The sequence below is a fragment of the Drosophila persimilis genome, unplaced genomic scaffold (genome assembly GCF_003286085.1).
Source record: "Drosophila persimilis strain 14011-0111.01,24,50 unplaced genomic scaffold, DperRS2 tig00000191-arrow-pilon, whole genome shotgun sequence".
In the NCBI taxonomy this organism is placed as follows: Eukaryota; Metazoa; Arthropoda; class Insecta; order Diptera; family Drosophilidae; genus Drosophila; species Drosophila persimilis.
The window spans coordinates 14,831,301-14,858,364 of record NW_020825298.1 but is presented as its reverse complement, the minus strand read 5'-3'; the positions used below and the strand labels follow the sequence as shown (position 1 = coordinate 14,858,364).

General features: G+C 45.9%; 5 protein-coding genes across 6 annotated transcripts; 4 read left to right on the top strand and 1 right to left on the bottom strand.

Moving 5' to 3' along the window:
• The first annotated feature begins 119 nt into the window (after positions 1-119).
• Positions 120-5,346, top strand: LOC6593932 (zinc finger protein 260). Its single transcript, XM_026988369.1, has 4 exons — positions 120-153; positions 224-340; positions 2,261-4,105; positions 4,566-5,346. Exons 2-3 carry the CDS (start codon positions 228-230, stop codon positions 4,092-4,094), a joined length of 1,947 nt encoding a protein of 648 aa, XP_026844170.1. The 5' UTR covers positions 120-153; positions 224-227; the 3' UTR covers positions 4,095-4,105; positions 4,566-5,346.
• Positions 5,347-5,459: 113 nt separating this feature from the next.
• LOC113565667 (zinc finger protein 502-like) lies at positions 5,460-6,726 on the top strand. Its single transcript, XM_026988371.1, has 2 exons — positions 5,460-5,490; positions 5,561-6,726. The coding sequence occupies exon 2, from the start codon at positions 5,565-5,567 to the stop codon at positions 6,387-6,389; it is 825 nt and encodes a 274-aa protein (XP_026844172.1). The 5' UTR covers positions 5,460-5,490; positions 5,561-5,564; the 3' UTR covers positions 6,390-6,726.
• Positions 6,727-7,502: 776 nt separating this feature from the next.
• LOC113565666 (zinc finger protein 239-like) lies at positions 7,503-8,879 on the top strand. Its single transcript, XM_026988370.1, has 2 exons — positions 7,503-7,544; positions 7,615-8,879. Exon 2 carries the CDS (start codon positions 7,619-7,621, stop codon positions 8,645-8,647), a length of 1,029 nt encoding a protein of 342 aa, XP_026844171.1. The 5' UTR covers positions 7,503-7,544; positions 7,615-7,618; the 3' UTR covers positions 8,648-8,879.
• A 326-nt stretch (positions 8,880-9,205) lies between these two features.
• On the top strand, positions 9,206-15,293 carry LOC6593933 (tyrosine-protein phosphatase non-receptor type 21). Its single transcript, XM_002019226.2, has 7 exons — positions 9,206-9,582; positions 10,594-12,556; positions 12,872-13,757; positions 13,817-14,035; positions 14,100-14,276; positions 14,339-14,662; positions 14,721-15,293. Exons 1-7 carry the CDS (start codon positions 9,498-9,500, stop codon positions 14,847-14,849), a joined length of 3,783 nt encoding a protein of 1,260 aa, XP_002019262.2. The 5' UTR covers positions 9,206-9,497; the 3' UTR covers positions 14,850-15,293.
• Positions 15,294-16,693: 1,400 nt separating this feature from the next.
• Positions 16,694-26,448, bottom strand: LOC6593934 (rap guanine nucleotide exchange factor 2). Of its 2 annotated transcripts, XM_002019227.2 has the most exons (8): positions 26,148-26,448; positions 24,323-24,471; positions 24,002-24,250; positions 20,100-23,907; positions 19,838-19,990; positions 18,329-18,883; positions 17,958-18,080; positions 16,694-17,712 (listed from the first exon to the last, which is right to left on the bottom strand). In XM_002019227.2, the coding sequence occupies exons 2-7, from the start codon at positions 24,350-24,352 to the stop codon at positions 18,013-18,015; spliced, it is 4,863 nt and encodes a 1,620-aa protein (XP_002019263.1). In that variant the 5' UTR covers positions 24,353-24,471; positions 26,148-26,448; the 3' UTR covers positions 16,694-17,712; positions 17,958-18,012. The 2 variants fall into 2 exon arrangements, with proteins under 2 accessions (XP_002019263.1, XP_026843992.1); XM_026988191.1 differs by lacking the exon at positions 18,329-18,883.
• Between the last annotated feature and the right edge of the window lie 616 nt (positions 26,449-27,064).

The following is a 27,064-nucleotide window of genomic DNA, read 5'->3' as shown; positions in this document are numbered from 1 at the left end:
TGCAAATCAGTTCAAAGTGTAAATTTAATTACGGGAATACCCACATTGATAAATCCGATAACTATTGTCTAAACCATAACATTTCGTTCATTTTCGCAAAACAAAACAAACAGATTATTTTGGAGATCCGACAACTTCACGATTTGGTTCCTTGTGGGTTTGATATGCACTCAATTGTATGTACATTTTTGTACTCTATTTATTAACATTATTTTGCTTGCAGGAGAATGGAGGAAATATGCAGAGTTTGCATGGGAACGTCCGGAGAATTCAGGAACATTTTTGACGAAAGACCAACAATGGATACGTGCATTGGTGACATGATATCGCAGTGCACAGGGTACGTGGTTAAGAGAGGAGATTTGCTACCAGAAAACATATGTCCGCCTTGCCTGGAGGATGCTATGAGTGCCTTCAATCTTAAGTCCACCTACGAGCAGAGCCATAAACTCTTTTTCTCGCTGATAGACGAGGACAAGGAACAAGACGAGGATTCGCCACAGTCAGATGACAGAACTGAGCAATCGAAACATCAAGATGATAGCAATAACAGTGATAATTGTAAACGAGTCTTCAAATGCTCCGTCTGTCCAAAATCCTTTCAAAGAAAATACCACCTCAGTGAACACAGCCATAGCCACACTGGGGAGCGACCGTACACGTGTCCACACTGCGCGAAGTCATTCTCTCAATCCAGAATTCTTCGGACTCACATCCGTACTCACACAGATGAGCGATCATTCTACTGCGCCCACTGTTCGAAGTCATTTAAACTGAAAGCCCAGCTCATCGGACACAGCCGTATTCACACGGGGGTGCGACCGTACAAGTGTCCTCACTGCGAGGTATCATTCAAACAACTCGCCCATCTTACCTCACACGTATTCTCCCACACAGGAGAAAGACCCTACAAATGCTCTCACTGCCCAAAAACCTTCACGCAAGTAACCAATCTCAATGTGCACATTCGTACGCACACGGGTGAAAAACCCTACAAATGCACTGAATGCTCAAGGTCTTTTATACAAAAATACCATCTCAAGGAACACATCCGTACGCACACAGGAGAACGACCCTACCAATGCAATCACTGCTCAAAAACCTTCACGCAGGAATCTACTTTTAGAAAACACATTCGTTCGCAACACGAGTGACGAGCCGACCAATTTTCTCACTGCTCAAAGTCATTTAAATAAAATGTCTAACTAAGCGTCCTTATAAGTGCACCCATTGCTCAAAGACTTTTGGATATAAAAACAATAGCAAAGCTACCAAAGACACCTATTGTATATGTTACAGCAGAAACGACAAGTTTGCTATTCCGGCACTCTTCGAGATCGCATCAGTAAGAACTCTGGTCGATACGATTGCTCCTGGTGGAAAACAACATCTTTAAGTTCAATGTTTTCCACTATCCTCTTTACTGTAACTTTTAAATCATTTAGGGCCGGTTTCTCGACTTCGGGCTAAGGTGCCGGTTAATCGTCGCTAGAATAAAGACTAGACTACCACATAAACTTGATTCGGTTTCCTCTGAGGTCGGTTAATAACCAGAACAAAAAAGAATAACAGGGTGCTTCGGTTATCGGACTTCAAAATGCAAGTGCAACATATTAACTTTGAGGTAACACCCAGACGGGGCTAAACTTTTTTCAAAATAATGTCGAAATTAGGTTTGTAGATGTTTCTTAAATTTGCATGTTGCTACTCACAGTTTGTCAGAGATTTCAAATACACAGGTATTGCATCTAAGATGTCTTGATTTTCTTAAATCACGCAACTTCTGTCGTCGCTTTGTTCCAAAACAATTAAAATATAAAACGCCATTTTTAACATGATATATGTTTACTAAATAATCGGTCAGCTGTTTTTGTTTACCAAAAATTCTTGAAAAGGGGAGCACCTAAAAACGATAAAAAAAAACGTTTTGGCTGAAACCGGAGTCTGCATGAATCAGGGCAGAACCATCCATGTTTTTCAGCTCAATTGACAAAACAGTCTGCTACAATTGACTACATTAAATTTATTTAAAGTGATGTGCAAATCAGTTCAGAGTTAAATGTAATTACAGGAGTACCCACATTGATAAATCCGATAGCTGGTGTCTAAACCATAACATTTCGTTCATTTTCGCAAAACAAAACAAACAGATTATTTTGGAGCTCCGACAACTTCACGATTTGGTTCCTTGTGGGTTTGATATGCACTCAATTGTATGTACATTTTTGTACTCTATTTATTAACATTATTTTGCTTGCAGGAGGATGGAGGAAATATGCAGAGTTTGCATGGGAGCGTCCGGAGCATTCAGGAACATTTTTGACGAAAGACCTACAATGGATATGTGCATTGGTGACATGATATCGCAGTGCACCGGGTACGTGGTAAAGCGAGGGGACTCACTACCAGAAAACATATGTCTCCCTTGTCTGGAGGATGCTATGAGTGCCTTCAATCTTAAGTCCACCTGTGAGCAGAACCATACATTCTTTTTAACGCTGATGGACAAGGATAAGGACGTTTGGCTACATTCAGATGACAGAACTGAGCAATCGAAACATCAAGATGATAGCAATAACAGTGATAATTGTGAACGACTCTTCAAATGCTCCGTCTGTCCAAAGTCCTTTCCAAGAAAATCCCACCTCACTGAGCACAGCCATAGTCACACTGGGGAGCGACCGTACACGTGTCCACACTGCGCGAAGTCATTCTCTCAATCCAGAATTCTTCGGAATCACATCCGTACTCACACAGATGAGCGATCATTCTACTGCGCCCACTGTTCGAAGTCATTTAAACTGAAAGGCCAGCTAATCGTACACAGCCGTACTCACACAGGGGAGCGACCTTACAAGTGTTCCTACTGCGCGGTGTCGTTTAAACAGCTCGCCCATCTTACCTCACACGTACGCTCCCACACAGGAGAAAGACCCTACAAATGCTCTCACTGCCCAAAAACCTTCACACAAGTGCCCAATCTTAATATGCACATTCGCACGCACACGGGTGAAAGACCCTACAAGTGCACCGAATGCTCAAAGTCTTTTGTACAAAACTACCATCTCAAGGAACACATCCGCACGCACACTGGGGAGCGACCATTCAAGTGTACGCAGTGCCCCAAGTCCTTTCAAAAAAATGCAAATCTTCTTGAACATACCCGTACTCACACGGGGGGGCAACCATATCAATGTCCACAATGTCCAAAAACCTTTCTTGCTCGAGCGTATCTTAAAATTCACATACGAACTCACACTCGCAACGCAGAGCTACCGTATAAGTGTTCTCACTGCTCTGACACCTTTGCCCAAGTGGGAATTCTCCAGGCTCATATGCGTTCGCATACGGATGAACACGAACGACCTTACCCATGTCCCCACTGCTCCGAATGGTTCAGCTTGGAAGATAACCTGAAGACTCACCTCCGAACGCACATGGGTGAAGGACCCTACCAATGCAACGAATGCTCAAAGTCTTTTATACAAAAATACCTCTTTGAAAGACACATCCGTACGCACTCAGATGATCGACCCTACCAGTGCTCTCAGTGCTCCAAGTCCTACAAACAAAAGGCCCATCTCAGCAGTCACATACGGGTTCACACTGGGGAGAATAACGACATTTCTAGTGTTTCCACTGGAGAAGAGACCCAATCGAAGCCTCTTGAAGTGGAGGGACCCCATAAATGCTCTCACTGCTCGAAGTCATTTAAGATACAATCCCATCTCCAAATACACATCCGTGTTCACACGGGAGATCGACCGTATAAGTGCTCTGACTGCTGGATGTCGTTTAAACAACACTCCCATCTTCGAATGCACATACGCTCCCACACAGGTGAAAGACCCCACCAATGCTCCCAATGCTCAAAAGCCTTCTCAGAAGAATCCAATCTTAGAAGACACATGCATACGCACACAGATAAACGACCGTTCCAATGCTCCGAATGCCCAAAGTCTTTTATAAGAAAAGCCCGTCTTGAAAGACACAAAGAAAAAGACCATCTCAACGAACACATACCTGCTCATACTGGAGAGATAATCGATCCATCTGGTGCACCCACTGCGATTCCAGACATCAACAGCATTTAAAGAACCAAACGGTATGCAACTGATATTACTTGATACGAAGTATCTCCATAGACACGTAAGTATATTGGATTGGGATGTCATGCCGCATCTACTTGTAGTAGTCATTCTTGGCTCGGAGTTGTTTGGAACAACACAAAGTGTTTTCTAACAAAAATTGTATGGAGTGAACCTCCGGTGCGGCAGCGACCTGCCCCGATGTGAGAAGTAAGCCCCCAAGAAACAGCAGCGTCCCATCGGTGCACGGCAGATAGACCCTTGGTATTAGTATTAGAATAGTATAAGGAATAGAAGAGACGCTTGAAACGAAACATCAGGCGACGTCGGCTCCTCCTTCGGGTCCAAAAGTATTTACATATTTGCGCGTGCTGTGGGCCAGGCCCATAGAGGCAAACATTTTTGTATCTTTTTCCGAGCACGTTTTTAATCGCCGAATCGCCCTCTCTCTCTTTCTCTCTCTGGTTATTTTTTTAGACACCTCCAGTACCGTCGATTGCACTATCAGTTCGGAGAGCAAGTGCCCGGAGTGCTTGGACAATGTCTGCCAGCGTCTGCTCATCCAGCAGCCAGAGTTCTTTGGACTGCGATACCTCGTCCGTGGAAAGGAGGACGAGTATAAATAGATCGATCTGGAGCGATCGCTGTGCCGCCAGCTGGAGAAGTATGCGGCGTGGCCAAAGATCTACCTGCGAGTGCGCCACGATGTGACGACGGGTGTGCGGCATCTGAGCGACGAAGCCACCAGATTCTACTACTTTCTGCAGCTAAAGAGCGACATTTATGAGGGGAAGATTGCCTGTGACATCCGTACAGCCATCCTGCTGTCTCTGTACTGTCGCCAGGCTGAGTACGACTGCTATCAGAGGGACAAGCAGAGCAAGGACGCAATCAGCCAGGACGCGAGCAAGCTACGACGCACGATCCATCGCGCATATATGTATTTCTATATATGTACGTTACTTATACACACATCGGTGCAGTGCGTTAGTATATGAACTATATAGTCGACGGAATCTGGCTAATCACAGTCGCAGCGCCTGCGACTTTGTCAATAGCCTGTTGATTATACAGCTGGACAAAATATCGATAGAACGGTCTATTGGTGACATCGATGTTTTCTGATTTTTCGCACCAGAACCACCGATGTTTTCCAGCTCAATTGACAAAACAGTCTGCTAAAATAGTTAATATTATAACAGAGAATTTTTCCATTGAATACTTTTCATTAAATTGATTAAAATTGATATGCAAATCAGTTCAAAGTGTAAATTTAATTACGGGAATACCCACATTGATAAATCCGATAACTATTGTCTAAACCATAACATTTCGTTCATTTTCGCAAAACAAAACAAACAGATTATTTTGGAGCTCCGACAACTTCACGATTTGGTTCCTTGTGGGTTTGATATGCAATCAATTGTATGTAAATTTTTGTACTCTATTTATTAACATTATTTTGTTTGCAGGAGAATGGAGGAAATATGCAGAGTTTGCATGGGAACGTCCGGAGAATTCAGGAACATTTTTGACGAAAGACCAACAATGGATACGTGCATTGGTGACATGATATCGCAGTGCACAGGGTACGTGGTTAAGAGAGGAGATTCGCTACCAGAAAACATATGTCCGCCTTGCCTGGAGGATGCTATGAGTGCCTTCAATCTTAAGTCCACCTACGAGCAGAGCCATAAACTCTTTTTCTCGCTGATAGACGAGGACAAGGAACAAGACGAGGATTCGCTACAGTCAGATGACAGAACTGAGCAATCGAAACAGCAAGATGATAGCAATAACAGTGATAATTGTAAACGAGTCTTCAAATGCTCCGTCTGTCCAAAATCCTTTCAAAGAAAATACCACCTCAGTGAACACAGCCATAGCCACACTGGGGAGCGACCGTACACGTGTCCACACTGCGCGAAGTCATTCTCTCAATCCAGAATTCTTCGGAATCACATCCGTACTCACACAGATGAGCGATCATTCTACTGCGCCCACTGTTCGAAGTCATTTAAACTGAAAGGCCAGCTAATCGTACACAGCCGTACTCACACGGGGGAGCGACCGTATAAATGTTCTAAATGCGCGGTGTCGTTTAAACAGCTCGCCCATCTTAGGTCACACTTACTCTCCCACACAGGAGAAAGACCCCACAAATGCTCCCACTGCCCAAAAACCTTCACACAAGTACGCAGCCTTAATATGCACATCCGTACGCACACGGGAGCACACAGGAGAACGACCCTACCAATGCTATCACTGCTCAAAAACCTTCACGCAGGAATCCACTTTTAAAAAACACATTCGTACGCAACACGGGACGATTCCACCACTGCTCAATGTCAATTAAAATGACTCAAAGTACACTCCGCACTCATACGGGGGAGCGTCCTTATAAGTGCTACCATTGTTCAAAGACTTTTGGATACCAAAGACACCTATGTATGTCTTTCTCATCGCTTCGAGAACACATCAGTAAGAACTCTGGAAGATACGATTGCTCCTAGTGGAGAACATCTTTAAGTTAAATTATTTCCGCTATCCTTTCTACTGTAACTTTTAAATCATTTAGGCCCGGTTACTCGACTTAGGTTAATCGTCGTTAGAATAAAGACTAGACTACCACATAAACTTTTTTTTGGACGTTGACATGCAATGACTGCATCTTTCAAGAGGCGATGCAATTACTGCACCGTCAAGTGGCCTGTGTAACACCAGTAAAAGGCTGTTACGCGATTCGGTTTTCTCGAAGGCCGGTTAATAATCGGAACGTAACAGAATAACGCGGTGCTAAAAGCTTTCCTATCAAGATTCGTTTCTCGGAACGTCGGTAAAAAATAATGTCTGCGCAAAACAGCAGAAAGGCTCGCGTAACAGTCGAAATTGTGCTTGTAACACAATTGGGGCTTCAAATTGTAAATGCAACATATTAACTTTGAGTATGTTTGTTTTTAAAAGTATGTTTTTCGATCCCTAATGACTAACAAATCTAAAAGTATTACCATTCGCAGTTTACTCTTAAGCTTGCATGCTGCTATTCTCAGTTCGTCAGACATGTTAAATACACGGGTGTCGCATCTGAGATGCCTTGATCTTTTCAAATTCCGTTCTTTCTGAAATAGTTTTTTTTTTTTTTAAATAAAAGCCATTTTATCACGATATTTATTTACGAAACTACTAGGTCGGTCAGCTGTTTTTGTTTGCCAGAAACGGTGATAAAATGAAACATATCGACGACAACGACTTTTGAAAAGTGGAGCACCTAGAAACGATAACGAAATGTTTTGGCTGAAACCGGAGCCTGCATGAAGCAGACCAGAGTTTAAATGTAATTACAGGAGTACCCACATTGATAAATCCGATAGCTAATCCATAACATTGCGTTCATTTTCGCAAAACAAAACAAACAGATTATTTTGGAGCTCCGACAACTTCACGATTTGGTTGCTTGTGGGTTTGATATGCACTCAATTGTATGTACATTTTTGTACTCTATTTATTAACATTATTTTGCTTGCAGGAGAATGGAGGAAATATGCAGAGTTTGCATGGGAACGTCCGGAGAATTCAGGAACATTTTTGACGAAAGACCTACAATGGATATGTGCATTGGTGATATCATATCGCAGTGCACCGGGTACGTGGTTAAGCGAGGGGATTCGCTACCAGAAATCATATGTCCGCCTTGCCTGGAGGATGCAATAAGTGCCTTCAATCTTAAGTCCACCTGTGAGCAGAGCCATAAACTCGTTTTCGCGCTGATAGGGGAAGACAAGGAACAAGACGAGGATTCGCTACATTCAGATGACCGAACTGAGCAATTGAAACATCAAGATGATAGCAATAATAGTGATAATTGTAAACCAAAATTCTCTCCCAGAGAGTCCCATCTCAGTGTACGCAGCGGACCGTACACGTGTCCACACTGTTCGAAGTCATTTAAACAGAAATCCAAGCTCGTCGGACACATCCGGGTCCACATGGCGGAGCGACCATTTAAGTGTTCTTACTGCCCGATGTCGTTTAAACATCTCGTAAATCGTGCCTCTCACAGACGCTCTCATAAAGCTAACAAACGCCAGCAATGCTCTCAGTGCTTCAAAGTCTTCTCAAAAAAATGCAATCTTAGAAGACATATGGTTACGCACACAGATAAACGATCGTATCAATGCACCGAATGCCCAAAAACGTTTGTGCAAAACCACCATCTCAAGGCACACATCCGCACGCACACTGGAGAGAGTCCATTCAAGTGTACGCAGTGCCCTGAGGTCTTTGAAAAAAAGGCACATCTTCGAGAACATACCCGTACCCACACGGGGGAGCAGCCATATCAATGCCCACAATGTCTTGATGCCTTCATTTCACTAGCGTATCTCAAAATTCACATACGAACTCACACTCGCACGCCAGAGCTACCGTTTAAGTGTCCTTACTGCACTGAGACCTTTGCCCAAGAGGGGACTCAGGCTCAGGCTCATATGCGTACCCATACGGAATGGTCAAGTCTTAACCATAAAACTGCGTTCCCTGTTAAAATTTCGAAGTCATAGTTCTCCAAGAGCTACATAGAAAAGACCCCTCTCAGCATGAGACTGCTTTCAGTTTTCATACTGGAGAGAAGAACGACCAATCTAGTGCTACCACTGGGAAAGAGACCGATGAAGAAAAACATCAAGATGATAGCAATACGATTGATAATGTGTTCCCCCTTGAAGTCATTTAAAATGTAATCCTATCTCCAAATACACATTCTAGTTATTAATATTATTATTTTCAAAATAAACCGCCGATAAGTTCTGCTTATCGCACAAAAATACCGATATTTTTACACCGATGCATCGATAAAATACTTAAAAGTCGCGAGTATAGGATCTTAAAACGTGAAACAGCAGAAAAATAGTGAGAAAGAATTCAGAAAAAAATGTACCGTCCACCTACAAATATATTAACAAACTTTCGTTTTCAGTTTTTGTTAAAACCTGGAGTACCCTTACTGTGTTCGTAAGCAATCCTCTAATCCGGCTAATCGAAATCAACTATCGATCCACTCGATTGGTCGCTGCACTTGTACTCACTCGATACCACCTACTCGTTTTTTAGTTTTTGTTAAGACTTGTATTTATTTTTTAGCACGGGCTCTGGGCTGGTTTTAGCCAATTATTTAACGGACGTGACGCGTGTGCCATTGTGCGCCAACCGCAGTGCCTTAGCAGCTGCTCGCGGACAGCCTGCAAAACGAACGAAAACGTTCCAATTGTGTAATTTACATGCAAATTCCCGTGGAGCTGACAGAAAGACACCTCCGCCAGCAGCAGCGACAGTCCCCCGTAGACCAGGTCTTCGTTCCCCCGCGCCCCCTTGAAGCCAGAGCCCGAGCGAAGCTCCGAGCACGGCACGGAAATGCCATTTAAATTCTTGAAAAAGTGTCGCCAATATAATGTGACGTCTAAAAGTTTGTTTGTTATATCAGTGCATCATTTGTTGGGTGAGTAAACCCTCAGTGCCAGGAAGGGGGCGTAGCACCCATCAGCTATAATATCTATGAGTCGACGTCGTCTACCCACAAAACAGCTGCCATTACACTTGTTGGTTTATTTAATTGCAAATCTACACATAATTGTACTTATATTGCCCCCGCCACATGATAAGCATTTGGTTTATCATGGCCTGATGCGAGGGTTACCAGTTTTTTTTTTTGTTTGTTGTTTTTGTCTATCTTGTTGCAATTGGCCAACATTTTAGGACTAAGAAATGCGGCAACAACAACAGAAAAACCTGTTGAGCTGTTATCCTGACCTAACAGGGGCTCTGTGTAACAGTCGGATAACAGAGGATCTCATAAGAGTGCTCTGTTGCGCCACATTACCATTGGATAACCATTAGGAAACCCAAAAACCTCGACAATTTCCGTTTTTTAAAACAAATAAGGCCTCACAAGAGATTAGAAAGAAGCTAGTAGCACTTTTTATGGGGTGTCGAATAGTTAGATACCCTTTAAAGTCATCGTTGTTTATGATTTCTGACTGCTTTATCCCACAAAAGAATCTTATTATGAATATGCTATTTCTATCTATTTATTGAAGGATATATTGTAGCAAGGTATATTGTATAGCCATCCGATTAGTTATAGTTCTGTAAAAGACTATAAATCGTATAAAGGCTCTCGTTTTGAACGATGTTTCTTATTGAACCCATCCTATATAGTCCACCGATCTGGGCAAAACCGATTGAAGTCCTCAATAATGCAAAAATAATTATTTTTATAGGGCCTTTCTTATAAATGTTACAGTATTTCTACCTTCCTGCTCCACTTGACAAACCTCTTGCCCAGCCCATCACACCTCCTCTTAGAGGGTATTACAAATGTATTAACATATTTGCGCGTGCTGTGGGCCAGGCCCATAGAGGCAAGCATTTTTGTATCTTTTTCGGAGCACGTTTTTAATCGCCGAACCCCTCTCTCTCTCTCTCTTTCTCTCTCTGGTTATTTTTTTAGACACCTCCAGTACCGTCGACTGCACGATCAGTTCGGAGAGCAAGGGCCAGGAGTGCTTGGACAACGTCTGCCAGCGTCTGCTCATCCAGCAGCCAGAGTTCTTTGGACTGCGATACCTCGTCCGTGGAAAGGAGGACGAGTATAAATGGATCGATCTGGAGCGATCGCTGAGCCGGCAGCTGGAGAAGTATGCGGCGGGGCCAAAGATTTACCTGCGAGTGCGCCACTATGTGACGACGGGTGTGCGGCATCTGAGCGACGAGGCCACCAGATTCTACTACTTTCTGCAGCTAAAGAGCGACATTTATGAGGGGAAGATCGCCTGTGACATCCGTACAGCCATCTTGCTGGCTCTGTATTGCCGCCAGGCTGAGTACGACAGCTACCAGGGGGACAAGCAGAGCAAGGATTACCTGAAGAAGTCTCTAGTGCTGCCGCGGAATATGCAGGGCCTGGCCAACGATGACAGCATGCTGGAGGGCCTCATCATGGAGGTGCTGCAGCAGCAGGCGACCCTGGCGCATCTCACCCAAAGCCGGGCGGAGGAGATGTACATACAGTGCTGTCAGCAGCTAGATGGCTATGGGGAGGAACGTTTCTCTGCGAAGGATACGCTGGGGAACGATCTCCTTCTGGGTCTGGCCATCAATGGAATGGTCGTGAATGCCGACAACGGGCGGCAGTACTTTCCCTGGAAGGACTTTCACACGGTGACCATCGACAAGCGCACCATCAAGATCGAACAGAACAAACTCGATGGCGATGGCAGCATCGTCGGGAGCTTCATCTTTGGGGAGGCCGACACTGCACGCTACTTCTGGAAACTGTGCATCAGCCAGCACAAGTTCTTCAAGCGGTACATTGACACGGCCACGCCCTCGAGCATGGGCAGTGCGGCGGACGTAGAGAGTAGCGGTCACATTGGTGGCGACAGCGTGGGCTATGTGGATTACGATTACGGAGAGGCGGCAGCCGTCGAACAACTCCAGCAGCAGCAGCTCCAACAGCAGCAACAACAGCACATGCAACAGCAACATCAGCTGCAGCAGCAACAACAGCAACAGATGCTATCCTCCAATATGTCCCTCACGACCAGCGCCAACCACAGCCACAGCCAGCTCTTGGGGCAGAGCAGCTCCTGCCTTGACTTGAGCAACAATAACCTGCACAGCAGCAACGGAATGCTCCACCACAACAACAACAATGAGGAAAGAGAGCGCCTCAAAGCCATGCTTCCCACTTATAGGCCCGCTCCGGACTACGAGACGGCCGTCCAGCTAAAATATCGCACTCCCTCCGCCGAGCTGCACAACGTGACGCTCGCCTTGGCAGCCCCGGGGAACGCCTACTATGCGGGCTCCCAGCCGGATGTCCACAATCCGGGGGCATACAATGAGAACGTAGTCTTTGGCCACCTGACGGCGCACCGGTATCCGGATGTGGCCCAGCCAGCCGCTGCCCTCCATCACCACATAAATCTCTACCAAACGCAGCAGCAACAGCAACAGCAGCAGCAGCCAGCTGTGGGCACGGCCCAGGCGTATCTGGAGCTCTCGCGGATGCATATGATGCGGCACAAGGCACCGCCGCCATATCCCGTCAATCGATTGAGCTCCTCGTCGACGCCCGATCTGGCCGTGGCCACGCCCCGACCGTTGCAGGGATACCGCAACTATGTGAGCGGTTCGTCCCCAGATCTAGTCTCCAATCGCACGCTCCTCAATGGCGGACAGTTTGTGGCGTTGGCTGCCGGTGGCCATGGTGGGAATATGCCCACCTCTTCGGGTGCGACCATGCTGCATCACTACATCGGCCATATGGGGCACTCGCAGCCGTATTTGCCGCCGCATGGCACCTTCGAGAACCTCAATATGATCGAGGAGCAGCCGTCCATTATGTCGCAGCTGCGACAATCGGCTATGAGTCAGGCGGCGGCACAAGCTGCCGTCGTAGCAACACAGAGGTATGTTTATAGACGAGTAGCGATTACAAACAATTAACAAAGAAATAATTAAAAAGAACTCAAGATATCAAACGTTTTCCAAGGAAGTTCTGGCTTATGGTAGATGAAACTTTAGATATCCAACAGATTGTGGGCTCATTTAAGACAAATATCAATTCTGTATAATTGGGATAAGAATTTCCAACCCATATATAGAGTTATCTGTGGACTATAGTCAAAGAAACATTAGATATCCAACAGATACCTCAATAATTAGTGGTTCTCTTACATCCAAACCCTATACACAGCACTAATTGAACTCGTTTTCCCTTCTAGTTCACCCACCCTACCACCGAGTGGCTATCGCAGCTCTGCACCACCTCCAGCCAGCAGTCCGCAGCCACCGCCAGTGGTTGTGCCGCCACAGAAATCCACCACACCCACGCCTTTACAGCGGAGTGTTGTTAACGGATCCATTGAGCCGATCTACGAGAATGTGCCACTGCCACAGAGGGCATCGGGAGGCAGCAGTGGAGCAGCGGCTGCCCACGCAGAGGCAATGCGTCAGCGGGCCTCCTCCATACAGTCGGCGCCGCCAGGGGTGGTGCCCGTGCCAGCAGTACGTCATGCCAGCAGCAATAACGTGGTCACTGTGACGGTGAATGCCCAGCCAAATAATGAGATTACGCGGAATATCCAAAAGTTCGCAGCGGATCGGGCGGTCAGCAGCGAGATGCAGTTCCTGGAGCCGCAGGCACCGCAGAGGGCGGCCCGGGCGGCCAGTGCTGCGCCGGCCATAGGGGCAACGGCGCCACCGCGTCAGCATCGGTCCACGGCGAGCCTCAACAAATCCACAACGGTGGATGTCATTTCACCCACAGGCGAATCGCTCCATCAACAATTTAGTGCCATGAATCTGTCAGCCAATACATCAGCATCCACTTCATCCATGTTCAACTCGACGCTGGACACCACCTCCTCGTCGGCGGCCAGCAAAGATGGCAAGCGGAAGAAGCGCTGGAACTTTCTGGCGCGCAGCAAGACCCCCGACAAACAGAAGGCGGCCACGCTGGGCAGAGAGAAGGCCACCTCCTCCAACCAGCATGCAAAGCTGGCGGCAAAGATGAAGCTGGCCCAAGACGATCTCAATCTGCCCAATCGATGGTCCACGGGGGTGAGCAAACCGCAGCCCATATCGGGGCAATACTCCAAGGATAAACTGGTAAAACAATGCGAAAATATATTCCCAAAGCGTAGTCTCTAATGATAGTTACATTCCAGTGCCAGATTCTCAATGAGAAACTACAGGATACACAGCTGTTTATGGAATTTGAACGCATACCGAAGCGACGAGAGAATGCCCTGTACGACTGCGCTTTGCTGGAAGAGAACGAACCGAAGAACCATGATCCCAATTTTCTGCCCTACGACGACAATCGTGTCAGACTGACGCCCGCAATGGACAATCGCCATGGCTATGTGAATGCCTCATATATATCGGTGGGTGGAAACGACTTTGCCCATTGAAAAGCTCTAACTTTCACAACTTTCTCTGGTTGCTTAGGCCACTGTGGGCACTAAACAGCGCTTCTATATTGTGGCCCAATCCCCGCAGGAGTCGCAGACGATGCGCATCTTCTGGCAGTGCGTGTGGGAGGCCGATGTCTATCTGGTGGTGCAGCTAACCGAAGACATGAGCTACATTCCTCTGAGCAGTCAGCAGCGTTTGGAGTTTGGACAGGTTCGTGATCCATTCCCTCACTCTGAAGCAGTTCTCCATGTCATTCCCCTCTCCCCTTGCAGTTCCAAGTGTATCAGGAGTTCTCACAGACCACCGATCGTTGCACCACCAGCAAACTGCGTCTCTATCATGCACCCTCGCGTCGCTATCGGTCTGTGTGGCATCTGCAGTACGCCGACTGGGCGGAACAGAACTGTCCCCGGGATGTGAATCATTTTCTTGACTTTCTCGAGGAACTCAACTCTGTGAGATTGGCCTCGACACATGAGGTGCCGCCCGGCCACAATACGAATCCTCCGGTGCTCATCCACTGCCTGGAAGGTGGCGGGAGGTCGGGCGTGACGCTAACAGCAGATCTGTTGCTCTACACCTTAGACCACAATGAGGTAAGGGCTAGGACTCAGATTTGTGTGGAGTATTCATTGTATTCTCTGATATTCGTAGGACTTGGACATACCCCGTGTCATTGGACAGCTGCGTCATCAGCGGGACAGCATTATACCATCCCTGGCGCAATACAAATTCATATACAATCTGCTCATCACGTATCTGAAGCGCACGAGATTGATTTAGTGGAGAACCAGGGCTTCCCAAAAGTATTTTTCATCCTTTAAGATTTACACATACAAAAAAGCGAACAATTTTACTTTACTTTAAGACTTTGTCCATATCCACCATTACAGTGCGTGTCACGGCTGTATAGTACTGTATCGCACTGTATGTGACCACAAATAAACTGCTCTTCCTTTTCGGGCAGCTACTCTTAAACAGACCCCAACATCGCTTTAAGTTTGTAAGTTGCAGAATTTGTTACCAAAACTAGAACCACAATCAAATTTTGTTAAATATACGACTAACGCGTGGTAGTGCCTAGGTTTAAAGCCAAATTATTTATACACGTATTTGTATGTATGTACTATATTTTTTAAAAAGAGCCACACGAAAAGCAAAATGCGAAATAACGAATTAACGAATTGATATCCCACAGAAAGCAATAAAAATTATACAAATTTTATACATGTTATATTCATTTTTATTTATCGACTGATGTTCCAATACACATATCTGTATACATATAGAATTTTTAAATGAATTACAAAATACAATTCAAATACTGTTTCGTGTAAATATTAATGTGTTTTGTTTTAGCTCTGCAAAAAATTACGTTTTTTTATTTTTATTCATTGAAGACGGGACGGACGGGGGCATCATAGTTAGGACTTTCATGCGGGTCGGGAGAAATCGTGCTGGAATTTTTAAGGAAAGGTTTTAATTCTCTTTTTTTTTTTGGTGCCCCGTGGGGACTCAATATATTGCTTTATGAAATGGATTTGATAATCCTCAAAATAGGAAGATATTTTTTGGCACTTCGTTCAAATCTTTATGGCCAGTCCAAAGTGCTTTAAAAAACGTAAATCATTAACATTTAAAACCCATAATATTCTTCAAAAAACAATCATTGAAATTTTAATTCGCTTCCAAAAATAGGATACACACACCCTCAAAATTGTAGTGGAGTATTTCTTCTTTCTACTCCCCCTTAAAAAAACAAAAAACCCTCTAAAAAGTTTGTACTTTCATTAATGTCTATTTCTGGGGGGTTTTTTTTTTTTGTATTTAAATTTAAGCAAAATGCAAAATTTGGTTTTGATTTTTGTGGTTTTTTATTACAGTATTTGAGTTTTGTTTGGATAACCTTCTTGTAAGGTTCTTAAACAAGCAAATTGGAGATTGGTTTTTATGTCCGATACTCAAAGAATACAGGACTATATTCAAATTTAAACTTAATTAAAGATACAAAGAGCACGATGTATACAATTATAATATTTCTGTCTTTAGCTAAATATTTACTTTGTTTATACGAAACATTTTACGAAATTTGTGAATCAGAGTAGACAGATCCACCTATCAAGTGGTGAAACCTCAGCTCTCCGCCAGCCCAAGCGACCGAGGGGCGCTTAGAACTTAACTGACTAAAAGAGCTTGCTTAAGAGATTTTTCCTTAATTTTTTTCTCTGGAAATTTGTTTGTCTTTGGAATTTAAATGCTTTTAGATCGGATTTCAACTCTGTTAATATTTAGATGTCTGTCGATCGTTGGGCTGCCTCCATAGTCAGGATGGTTTAGAACGGAACGATCGCTATCCATCAGATAGCCTCAGATAAAACAAAATGTGCATCGTATAAAAAAAATAAGCATTTCTTAAAGTATTTCGGATTCGAATTTCTTTCGTCTTTAGCAAAACATAAATTGGTTTTTGCATTGGAATTCAGGCTAGTTTTTGTTCAGGTTTTGTGTTTTTGTATACATAAATATGGTATAGAGATTTCTTGTATATAGGTTTGTATATATATATATATATATATTGTATATATTCTATGTATATAACAGGCAATCATGCACACACCAAAAATATATAGTATATATACTCGTATTGTAGATTTATATTGGAGTCAAAAAATGATTACATTTCGGTTATGCTGCGTTCAAGTCTCAGGGTTGTTTATGTTTCTTTGTTGTCTTTTATATAAACTTATGTTTCCGGTTGGTATTTCGGGTGTAGTTGTACTTTGATTTTCTCATTTTTCATGTGTGTGGGCTAGAGTCTAGGTCGGTATTGCATTTTGTCTTTCATTTCGTATCCGTATCCGTATCCTACCTTCGCAAAAAAAATACGCATAAATACAACGAATGATTGGAAAAATATTCGAAATCATTTTCTCTCTCTCTCTTTGTCTCTTACTTTTGGGCTTACAAACTAAATATTTGGAATTGGAGCGAAGGTTTTTCAGCGTGTATATAGTATATCGTATATAAGTAGTATGTATATAGTATAACTAACTTGTACATAAGCATAAAAAAGAAGTATACATTAATGGAATTCACGAGAGAGCCCCTGTGTGTGTGTGTGTGTTTGAGTAAGTGCTCTCTAGTCCGTCCTCTTTTTCTGTTTTAATTTGCGTGTGGATCGTCCTCGTTGTGTTGAGCTGGGCATTCGGAAAATTCTGCTTTGTTTTGTCTGTAAATGCCGACGTTGAAGTCTTCAAAAGAGTTTGATTTTGGGTTTCTGCTTGGGTGGTGGGGTCTGCCTGCAGACGACGTTTTCTTCTACAAGAAAAGGCAACGACTAAGCGCTCGGAGGCGGTGAATGTTTGCTTGTTTGGGGCGGGACCTTGTGTACAAAGAATTTTGCTAAATTAAATTATAAATCGTAAGCCACTAGAGCAACTAAAATTATACTGTAAGACACTTAAGCTATATTCTAAATTAAATACGCGACACAATTGGCTTCCAGTTACTCGTCTCTCTCTCACTTTTGGGATGCTACTCCTCCTCCGAAGAAGGGGTCTCTGTTTGTCTTTCATTCTTGGGTTTTTTTTGCTGGCGAAATGGAAACCACACAACCATTAACAAATTTTGGCAACTCTACTATATGCTGGAAAGAGAAAAATAAACTCCATTTAGTTGGTAATTATGGGTAGATATTTGTGGTACAGTGTGTTTTGGAAGGCAGCGGTGGGCACGACTTTGCTCTCGACTCGACTCGGCACGCACAAGCAAAGCCTTCAAAAGGGAAGGTCCGAGAATGCCGACTGTTCTTGACCTTGGATTGCTCCGAAAGGTTTTCAACAATTTCCACTTCCAAAACACACTGTGAAAGACATAACTCTAAGTACTCACAACTAATTAAATTAACATTTTAGTAGTTAAAACAGCACAATTTGATTTGATTTCATTATTGATTCATGGGTGGCATGGGGCATATGGTACACTTGGTGCTATCCATAAAATTTGGCGGGCCACCTGCGAAAAGAACAAACACAAATGAGTTATTTTATACCGAATTCGATTCCTATAAAGTCGATAAAACATAAGTTCTGCATGTGGGTATGGTAAAACTCATATATTTCTAAACACAGAAAAAGACCTGAGAGACTCGAGACTCAAACTCCTGCTTTGCATTGCATTCTGTGGTTTTTCTGGTGGTTTTCGGTAGTGGTTCGGTTCTGCTGCTTCCCTCTTACTGGCTGATCTGTTGATCTGCTGCTTACCATGCATGTGGTTGAGGTGCCTACTGGCCGCCGCACTGCTATGATGATGATTGTATAGACTGGCCAGCGGTGGCACATTGTACGGCGGTGGTGGTGGCGGTGGCATGGCCAAAGATTGTTGCTGTTGGAGCTGCTGTTGCTGCTGCTGCTGCTGCTGCTGCTGTTGTTGACTCCGCATGTGCATGTAGGCCGCAGCGGTTGGTGGTGCGGAAAGCTGTATGGTGGGTGTGGCGCCTGCAATTGCTGCCTGAGACGTTGCTTGTGTCTGTGTCGGTTGTGGTGGTGGTGTGGGCGTGCTGGGTGGTGTGTGATTTGTGCTCTGGCAGGGACTGTTCAGATTGCGGGTGACCGCATTATTCGATATCTGCTGTAAGAGGCGACAATCAGCTGCCGTGTAAACCGGCGGCGATGGCTCATGGTTGGTGTGTTGTGGTTGTTGTTGTTGTTGGTATTGTAAGTGGTGCTGTTGTTGTTGTTGTTGTTGTTGGTGGTGGTGCACCTGCTGTTGCTGCTGCTGCTGATGCACATAGCCGCTGTCGCATGACGATATGGAACCTGTTGGATGTGTGTGAAAGTAGGCGTAAAGAAAAAGTTTTGGTCTCCCATTGAAAGTGGGTTTACCCCCGAAAAAGGGATTCCCATTCAAGGTGTGCGTGTGTCTATACGTGTACGTGTACGTGTATGTGTAGGTGTAGGTGTGTGTGTGTAGTGTAAGCCACAACCAAATCCAAAAATCCAAAACCAACCACCAAAAATAATGGAGGAAATCAAATGCAAGCAGGGGGCACAAGAGTCTAAAGCGCAAATCTAACACTTTTCACTAAATGGCAACTAAATTTAAGCTACAGTTTATATATAGTATATAGCTAATGATTGGAGGGCAGCCGGCATAGATACATACATATAAATACAGTGCAATTCGAGCTTTAGATAATATTTGATGCTTTTTTTTTCCTTTGAAGGCACAAATTTCCCATAAGCGAAGGGCTAAACAGCAAATCATTGTTTTGTTGTACAAACTTCCCATAAACGAATGGAAACTTTGTCACAAACCACGAATTGACTTGAATATAGACCTTTAGTCACAAAAGACGCGAAAAGAGAATATTCCCAAGGAACGATTCAATAGATTGTACGATGAAATAGTAATATAACATCAGTATTTCGTAAGAGCAATAGAATCAATCACAGAAAACTGAAGATTTAATGGGAAAATATTCGAAAAATATTTCCTAAAATTCCTAAACCTAATTTTACGATTTTTGCATCAAGTATACTCAAATCTGGGAGCAACTGGAAACAATCAGTAAGAGTTTTAGCAACAAAACATCTATTTTTGAGGCATCCAACATCATCTGCTCATAGAGCTCTAGCTCTAGCTTTGATCTTAAGCACTTTACATGGTGTATATACTATATGTATGCAACTATCTATCGGTTTTTTTTAGTAGCATCTAAAAGCATGTGGTTTTAGTCCATCTTTGAGTCCCTCTGCAGAGCCTCGACTCACCGGAAGTCACGGATTTGCGCAAGGGTAAATCACGAAAGGTAGTCACACTACTGCTCTCCAGCGATAGATCCACCGATGGTAGCGGCGGTGGCGGTGCTGGCGTGTCCGAATGCGAACGCTCATGTATGGCCCGAACGGGCAGCATTATGTTACCTGAACAGCGGGCAAACAAGAAGATAATTCAACATTAGATAAACAGTCGAAAGGTAATCCCCAGCTTAGGATCTACAGATTAGAGATTGTGCATTGTCTGCAGCCGTACCTGCCGAAGCCAGGCGTCGATGTGAACAGGGACTAGGACTCGGGGTGCACTGAGAGGCGGCCACCACTCCAGCAGCTGTGGCTGGCGATGTGCCGCCCGTTCCGACGCCCGTACTCCCTGCCACAGGCGTCGCAAAGCCGTGCGCCGCATGCAGATGATGGAGGGGTGGGATGACTCCGGGAAGCGCTGAGTTGTGGCGCGGGATGAATGGCTGGTGAGGCCGGATCTTGGATGATTCCGAGAGCGAGAGCATCTTTTTGACGGCCTGCGGCGAGGCCGTTCCGAACTTGGGCCCGTTGTTCTGCAGCTGCTGGCGCCGCTGGTTGTCGCTGGTGGAGCTCGTCGAGCTGGTGGTGGAGAGGGTGGGCGAACTGGGGTGGCGCTTCCGCAGGGAGAGCGAGGAGTTGGGCGCCGAACTGGAGCTGGTGTGCGAGTAAATGCTGAGCTGGTCGCCGGCATTCAGACTAGAGCTGCCGGCCCCCATACTCCCAGCGATGCTTACGCCGCCGGCGCCGCCACTGGAGCTGCCTCCCCCGCCACTCCGATGCGAGGTGTTGCCATGCGAAATGCTGCCCGAGTAGGTGGAGCCCTGTGCGGGCTCGCATTCCAAGGAGAACTTGTGCAGCAGGTCCTCGTCGCTGAGTATCTTCAGGCTGTTGAGGTACGCCTTCACACGGCGCACCATTTGGGCCTCCTCGAACATCTTTTTGGGATTGGGGGCCGCCGTGGACTTCTTCCTTCGCTTGATCGTCGCCTGGCCCGCGTTGGCGGCTATCACTGTGCCAGCGGCCGCGTTGCTCTGCGAGGCGGACATCTGATTGAGCGAGAAGAGGGCATTCGAGGGGGACTGCCCCTTGAGCTCCAGGATGGCCAGCAGATCGTAGGGGGAGCTGCACATGTGCGTCAGCAGGCGCACTTCCTTGGACAGCATTCGCAGCTTCTCAAAGTTGATCAATCCGTCGACACGCGTATCGTTTCCCAGGTGAATAAATGTCAGATCCTTCTTCACGATCGGATAGAATGGGATGATGGGATGCTGGGCCAGCAGCTCCGCGGAGACCAGCTGTCGGTACTTGCTCATATTCCGCGAGGGATCCATGAGGTCCTGCAGGTCATTGAACAGCCGCTGGTACTTCGAGGGCAGCTTCTCCCACGTGAGCCGCAGCCGCGACACAGCGCCATGTCCCAGCCCCGAAATGATGGCGAACATGGAGTTGAAGTTCCGACACTCCTTGCAGTGTCGCGCGATTTTGATGAACTGCTTCACGATCTTCATGCGCCGCACGATGTTGTGCTCGGCACAGATCTCGCTGACAACCCAGAACATCTCGCGATTCACCAGCTCTGAGAATTTGCTGAGCATCGGCACGCCATACTTGGACTGCAGCTCGAAGAGTTCATCCACGTACTCGGTGGACTCGATCTGGCGGAAGTTGGCAAAGTCCTGAAGCGTCAGCTGGATGGCCAACTCGTAGGCATTCAGGTGGAGGAAATGCACACCAGATTCCCGCACCAATTCCAGGGCCAATTCGTCGGGCACTAGGGGCTCCGTGCTGTCGTTTAGCTTCAGATAGTAGCGTGCCGCAAAGCTGATTCTTTCGGCGAGATTCTGCAGCTGGTCGGGCAGCCGTCGCTGCTTTACCATTCCGCCCTCGCCCACACTCACTTCGCACAGCGAGAAATTCGAGCTGGGATCGTGGATGCCGAACTCCTGGAGTGTCAGCATCACCACCTCATGGGCGGTGGTCTCCTTGTAGATGAGAACGTACTTGCATGTCTGATCCGCCTTGTAGACCTTCAGGACGTGCTCCGGGTAGTCGGGGAGCATATGCGACTGCGTGGAGGTCGTGGTAAGCGTTGAGGCTGCCGAGGGGCGATGGTGCAGATGTGCCCCCAGGTAGTTGACCTGCAGCATGGCCGCACCGTCGCTGCCGCCATCGTAGTTGAGGCTCGTCAGGTCCGGATTCGATTGCGATTGATACAGCCTGCCGCTGCTGATGCTGGCCACACAGCCATTGATCGAGGACTGGGTGGAGCTGCTGCCCGAGCTGGCGGACGATATCTTGGCCTTGGGACCCGACTGCGCGGCTGGTTCGTTCAGCAGCGTATCCGAGGAGTCGTTCAGGCTGCCCACGTGATGCTGCTGCTTGTTCAAGAGATTCATTTTTGCCAGAGCCTTCTGCAGGCGTCGCTTGGGCGCCAGAGTCATGAATCCCCCCTTTGTGTCCTGCGGATCGGCGTTGGAGCCCTTTTTCGCTGAGCTATTGTTGACGCTCTGCAGCAGCTGTGCCATGAAATTGGAGGCCATGCTCCCGCCCCCGCCACCACTCACTGGCGGCGTCTGGGGCGGGGCACAGTCGGGCTGGTCGAGCAGCATATCCACGGAGCTGAGGCGCACCATGTGGGCACGATTGCTGGCGTTCGTTAGCTCGTCCGTGGTGCTGTCGGACCGGCCGTGCAGCTTGGCAATGTCATTGGCGCAGATGCGTCGCGGACTGCGCAGAACCTTGAAGCTGCCGCTGCCCGAGGATATGCCGCCAGCGCCCGAGGCACTGCCTCCGCCATGCTCGAGGGCCTGCATGATCTCCTTGAAGCCCAGCAGATTGCTCTTCACGTTGATGCTCAAGTGCGTGGTGCCCGTGAGGATCTCGTGGGCTCGCTTGCTGGTCACATGATCCAGGGATTGGCCGTTCACTTCGTGGATCTGATCGCCCCGCTTGAGGCCCACGTCCTGGGCCTTGGAGCCAGGCTCCACGTGCGAGATGTAGATCCCAACAGCGGCATTCCCAGTGGCCGCCGCCACGCCCTTCAGCTCGTAGCCGCCTATGATCTGGAAATTGAGGGCCTCGTCGCGGGAAGAGCGCGTCAACGTGCAGCTCCTCATCCGTGCCTTGGCGGCACAGGCAATGTGGAGGAGTCGCAGCTGACTGAGGAGCTTTTTGCGCTCCAGCAGAGCCTCGAAGATCTCCAAGAACTCCATCATCTCGTGGTCCGCCTCGAAGTCCGTAAAGTGATTGTTCACCCAAAGGAGGACCACGCGGGTGACGCGATCCCGCAGCTCCTGCGTCTTGTGGGAGTCCATTTGCTCCAGGTCGAACCAATGGAGCAGCTTGGCGGTCACCTCCTGTTGGTTGTGGATGAAAATGCGGTGCGTGAGAAGGAAATCCTCCACATAGGTGGGATCTGTCATCGAGTTTTCCTCCACGAGCTGCTGCAGCAGTCGCTCGGGGGTGCCTCGGATGACCACATGGCCACGTTTCATATTCAGCGAGGCAGCCGCACTTGTCATTGATCCGCTGGTAGCCTCTGCACCACTGCCGCCAATGGACCGCAGCTCCGTGACCATTACGATCCGTCCCTGCTCGTCTTCGTGGCGGCGTGTGTTCTCCTCGCCCTGGTGCTGGATGCGATAATAGTCCGTCTGTGTGATGCACACGAATTGGCAGTCATCGCACTTGGTGCGCATCACTCCGCGATGGTAGAGCTTGTCCATCGTCGGCAGGATCCCGAAGGAGTCGCCCATCTGCAGCTCCTCGCGTGTCCCGTTCGCATGTTCGATCTCCACCGCTCCATTGATCAGCACCGACCACGAGTCGAGTTCCTCGCCATCCGACATGACCACAGTGCCGGCCTTGTCCACCACAGCGAAGACCATCACGGAGCAGAGGGCCCGCCGCACGGCCAGGGTGATGTTCGTAAAGGCCTTCAGGCCTTGGGTGAACTCCAACAGAATCTCCACATCGTCTTCGCTGCGCTCCGAGGGATCTTTCTCCAAACAATCTCGCACCGCATCCCGCACATTTAGACTCTGAATCGAAGGGCGAAAAACAAATTCAATTAGAGAGCGAATCGAATGAAATTTATGGGATTTTCTCTTCAATTATGATATGACCATCACTCACATCCATACTCTCTGCGAGATCCTCCTCGTCCGAGTCCACAACGGACTCCACCAGGCCGGAGAGATCGATCTCTTCGGCCTCCAGCGATGAGGCATAGTTTGAGGCCATGGTATCGCTGCCGCTGTACGCAGAACTAGTGTCACTCGAATGCGATCCTCTGTTGCATTTTTGATGCAACTCCGGACGATTGATGGCCGTGCTGCCCACAACCCCCCCTCCCGACGTGGCTGTGGTGCTTGTGGGTGGATACTGAATGAAAGGAGACTTGAGTTAATCGATGAACAATAGCCATATCTTCTGCAGACAGACACGACCACTCACATGATGTCTGATATGATGATATGAATCCATGAGGCGCGTTGCTTCTGCTGCTGCTGCTGCTATTGCGGGCCGCAGACGATGCTACGGCATGCCACCACCTCCCGCCGGATATGTGATATGTGAATGTGGACTCTAGACCCAACGTTTAGCTGTAAGAAAAGTTAAGCTTTATAATTAGTACATAATGTGCGTCTTTATTTACAAATCTGCTCTGAATTTCAGAGAAGAAGCTTCAGAAGTAGAATACTTCTGCGTTCAATACCAAGCCAAACTTAAACCAAAAGTTACTTTCTTAAAAGCAGTCGAGAATATTCATCATATTCGGTGATAGAACTCACTTTTTTTCGAACAGAAGACAGAAAGCCTCCTAAAACATCTTTAAAGAAAGATCCCCCAAAAGAAATCCCCAATGTCCAAGGTTTTAGCTGGGAAACAAAAATAAATAGACCGGCAAGATTCCAATTTTAAACCAATTTTCTTACTACCCATTTTTACAGAAAGATCCACAAAAGATACCATAAATCTCTGGCATAAAACAAAGCCCCACGTAAAAGAGAGTACGAAATCTTTTTGCTAAAACAAAACAAAAATTGCTGTGAGATTTTGTTGGTCAATTTTTAGTAAGGTTTTTGTTTTTAGGTTTTTTGTTTCAAGTCTTTTGTTGCGGCTTTTTGTGTTACTTTTTGTTAGGGGCTTTGGCTATTTACAGGGTATCAGGTGGGGGTAATATTTTGAGTAAATGTTTGGAAACTCAGAAATGGAAAGCACTAAAAGGGGTTTAAAGTCAGTCTCAGAGATATATAATTAAAACCTTGCTCAGAAATAACGTTTTTGTATGAGAACTTCTCTGTTTCAGTAGATATTCCACTTGGTACATAAAACTATATAGAACACCATATAAGATTTTTAGAATTTATCTCTTGTGTGTTGATAAAAAGTCCCACAAATGTTTATAAAAATCGGATCATTATATCGCTTAGTTTTCATAAGAATGATTGATCTAAAGTCACATATTTGTAGTAAAAAGTGTTATTTAATATGTTTATCACTTTATCATATGACTTAAATAGAAATTATCCCCCTGGCTAGGGTATCAAAATCATCGACACTTGAAACTAATCTCTTTTTTCACCTTTTTTTTTTGTTGTTGCTTTTGTTTCAGTTTTTGTTGTTGCTTTTGTTTCCCCGTACCAAGCTCACACTTTCATTTTCTGCAACAACAAAACCTAAAACAAAAAACACACAAAAACAATGTTGCTAATAAATTGAGCCGAATGAGTGAAAGAGAGGGCAATCAAATTCTCATGCAATTGAGTCTGCGCTGCCGACGGCTAAACAGCGACGTTGGCTGCGACAGAGAACTGCTGCGCTACTCGTAGGTATATCTATCCGTGTGTGTGTGTGTGGGAGCCAAAGCTGCTGCTGCTACTGTACATAGATGTGTGTTAGTGGGCTTGATTGTTCGTTCGAGCGTGTGTGTGTGTGTATGTGTCTGTGGGGGCGAAGAGCGACACAGAAAAATAATAAAACCAAATAAATTGTAGGCGACGACTTCCGTTCGCTCGTTCGGCGGGGGATAAGAGCGAATAATAATAAGAGCAGTTGCAAAATCAAAGTGTAATAAATAAAACACACTTTGCACCACGCACACAAACACTGATGCATAGGGGCTCACACACAGACACTAAATATGGGCGTGTTTTTGTACAGTTCAATGATTTTGATACAGGGGGAGCGCGACCATCCGCGAGTCTTTTGAAAATACATCTATATCTATATATTGCACTATCCGTCCTTCTGCTGCACTGTCTATAATTATACGCACATTTCTCTTTTTTTCTTCCTCCGCTGTTTCTCTTTTGCCCGCTGCCCTTTGGCATAAAGAAATTTCAGGCAGCAGCAGCACCACCACCGTGTGTGTGTATTGGTATTGTGCTGCGCATTGTTGGAATTTTTTTTGTATGCTTTCCACTGAATTTGTTCGCACGAATATTGGCCGAAAATGCCTTCGATCTTTATAGATTTTCCGATCGCGGCCCGTTGGCTGGTGGGTTATGGGCGATATTGCACTTGAAATGATATTAAATAGGGTTCGAAAGTGCTATTTTAATTTAGAAAAAAAATTCTCGGTGGCGTCTCTCTCTCGTCGTCGTCGTCGTCGTCGGTGGCGACTGGCGGTCTTAGCCCACTAAAGCCCCCTCTATTTAAATAGTTCAACTACTTGAGGTAAATATTACTGATTGTAAATTCTTCTTGAGGATTCATGCCATCTCTCCTCTGAACTTAAAAAAACCACGACATCTCTCTCCTGAACTGCGCTGAAATTATTAAATTTTTATTATTTTCGGTGGAGTATTAAAATACCCCCTTGGCTTGCAATGGGTTAATCGTTCTCCGTCGAGGATTGGAAACCATATTCCTCAATTTTGATATTCCGCTGAATATTACTGGCTAGATAGAACATTTAGCCATGCCCACATTATTATCTCGGATTAATTAACCTATTCTAAACTTGACTGGGTTATTTTAAACACTTGCTTTTATTGCATTTTGCGTAAAAAGAGGTTTTAGCGAAATAAGTCAATCAAAAATAAGTCAATCAAAACAAACGAAAAAGAATATTTGCTCAATTTTGATATTCCATTGAATAATGCTGACAAACTAAATCTTTCAGTAGTGCCCACATAGCTTTATCCCATTGATGAATGAATTTTCTACAAGATTGGATAGTTCTTAATCCTT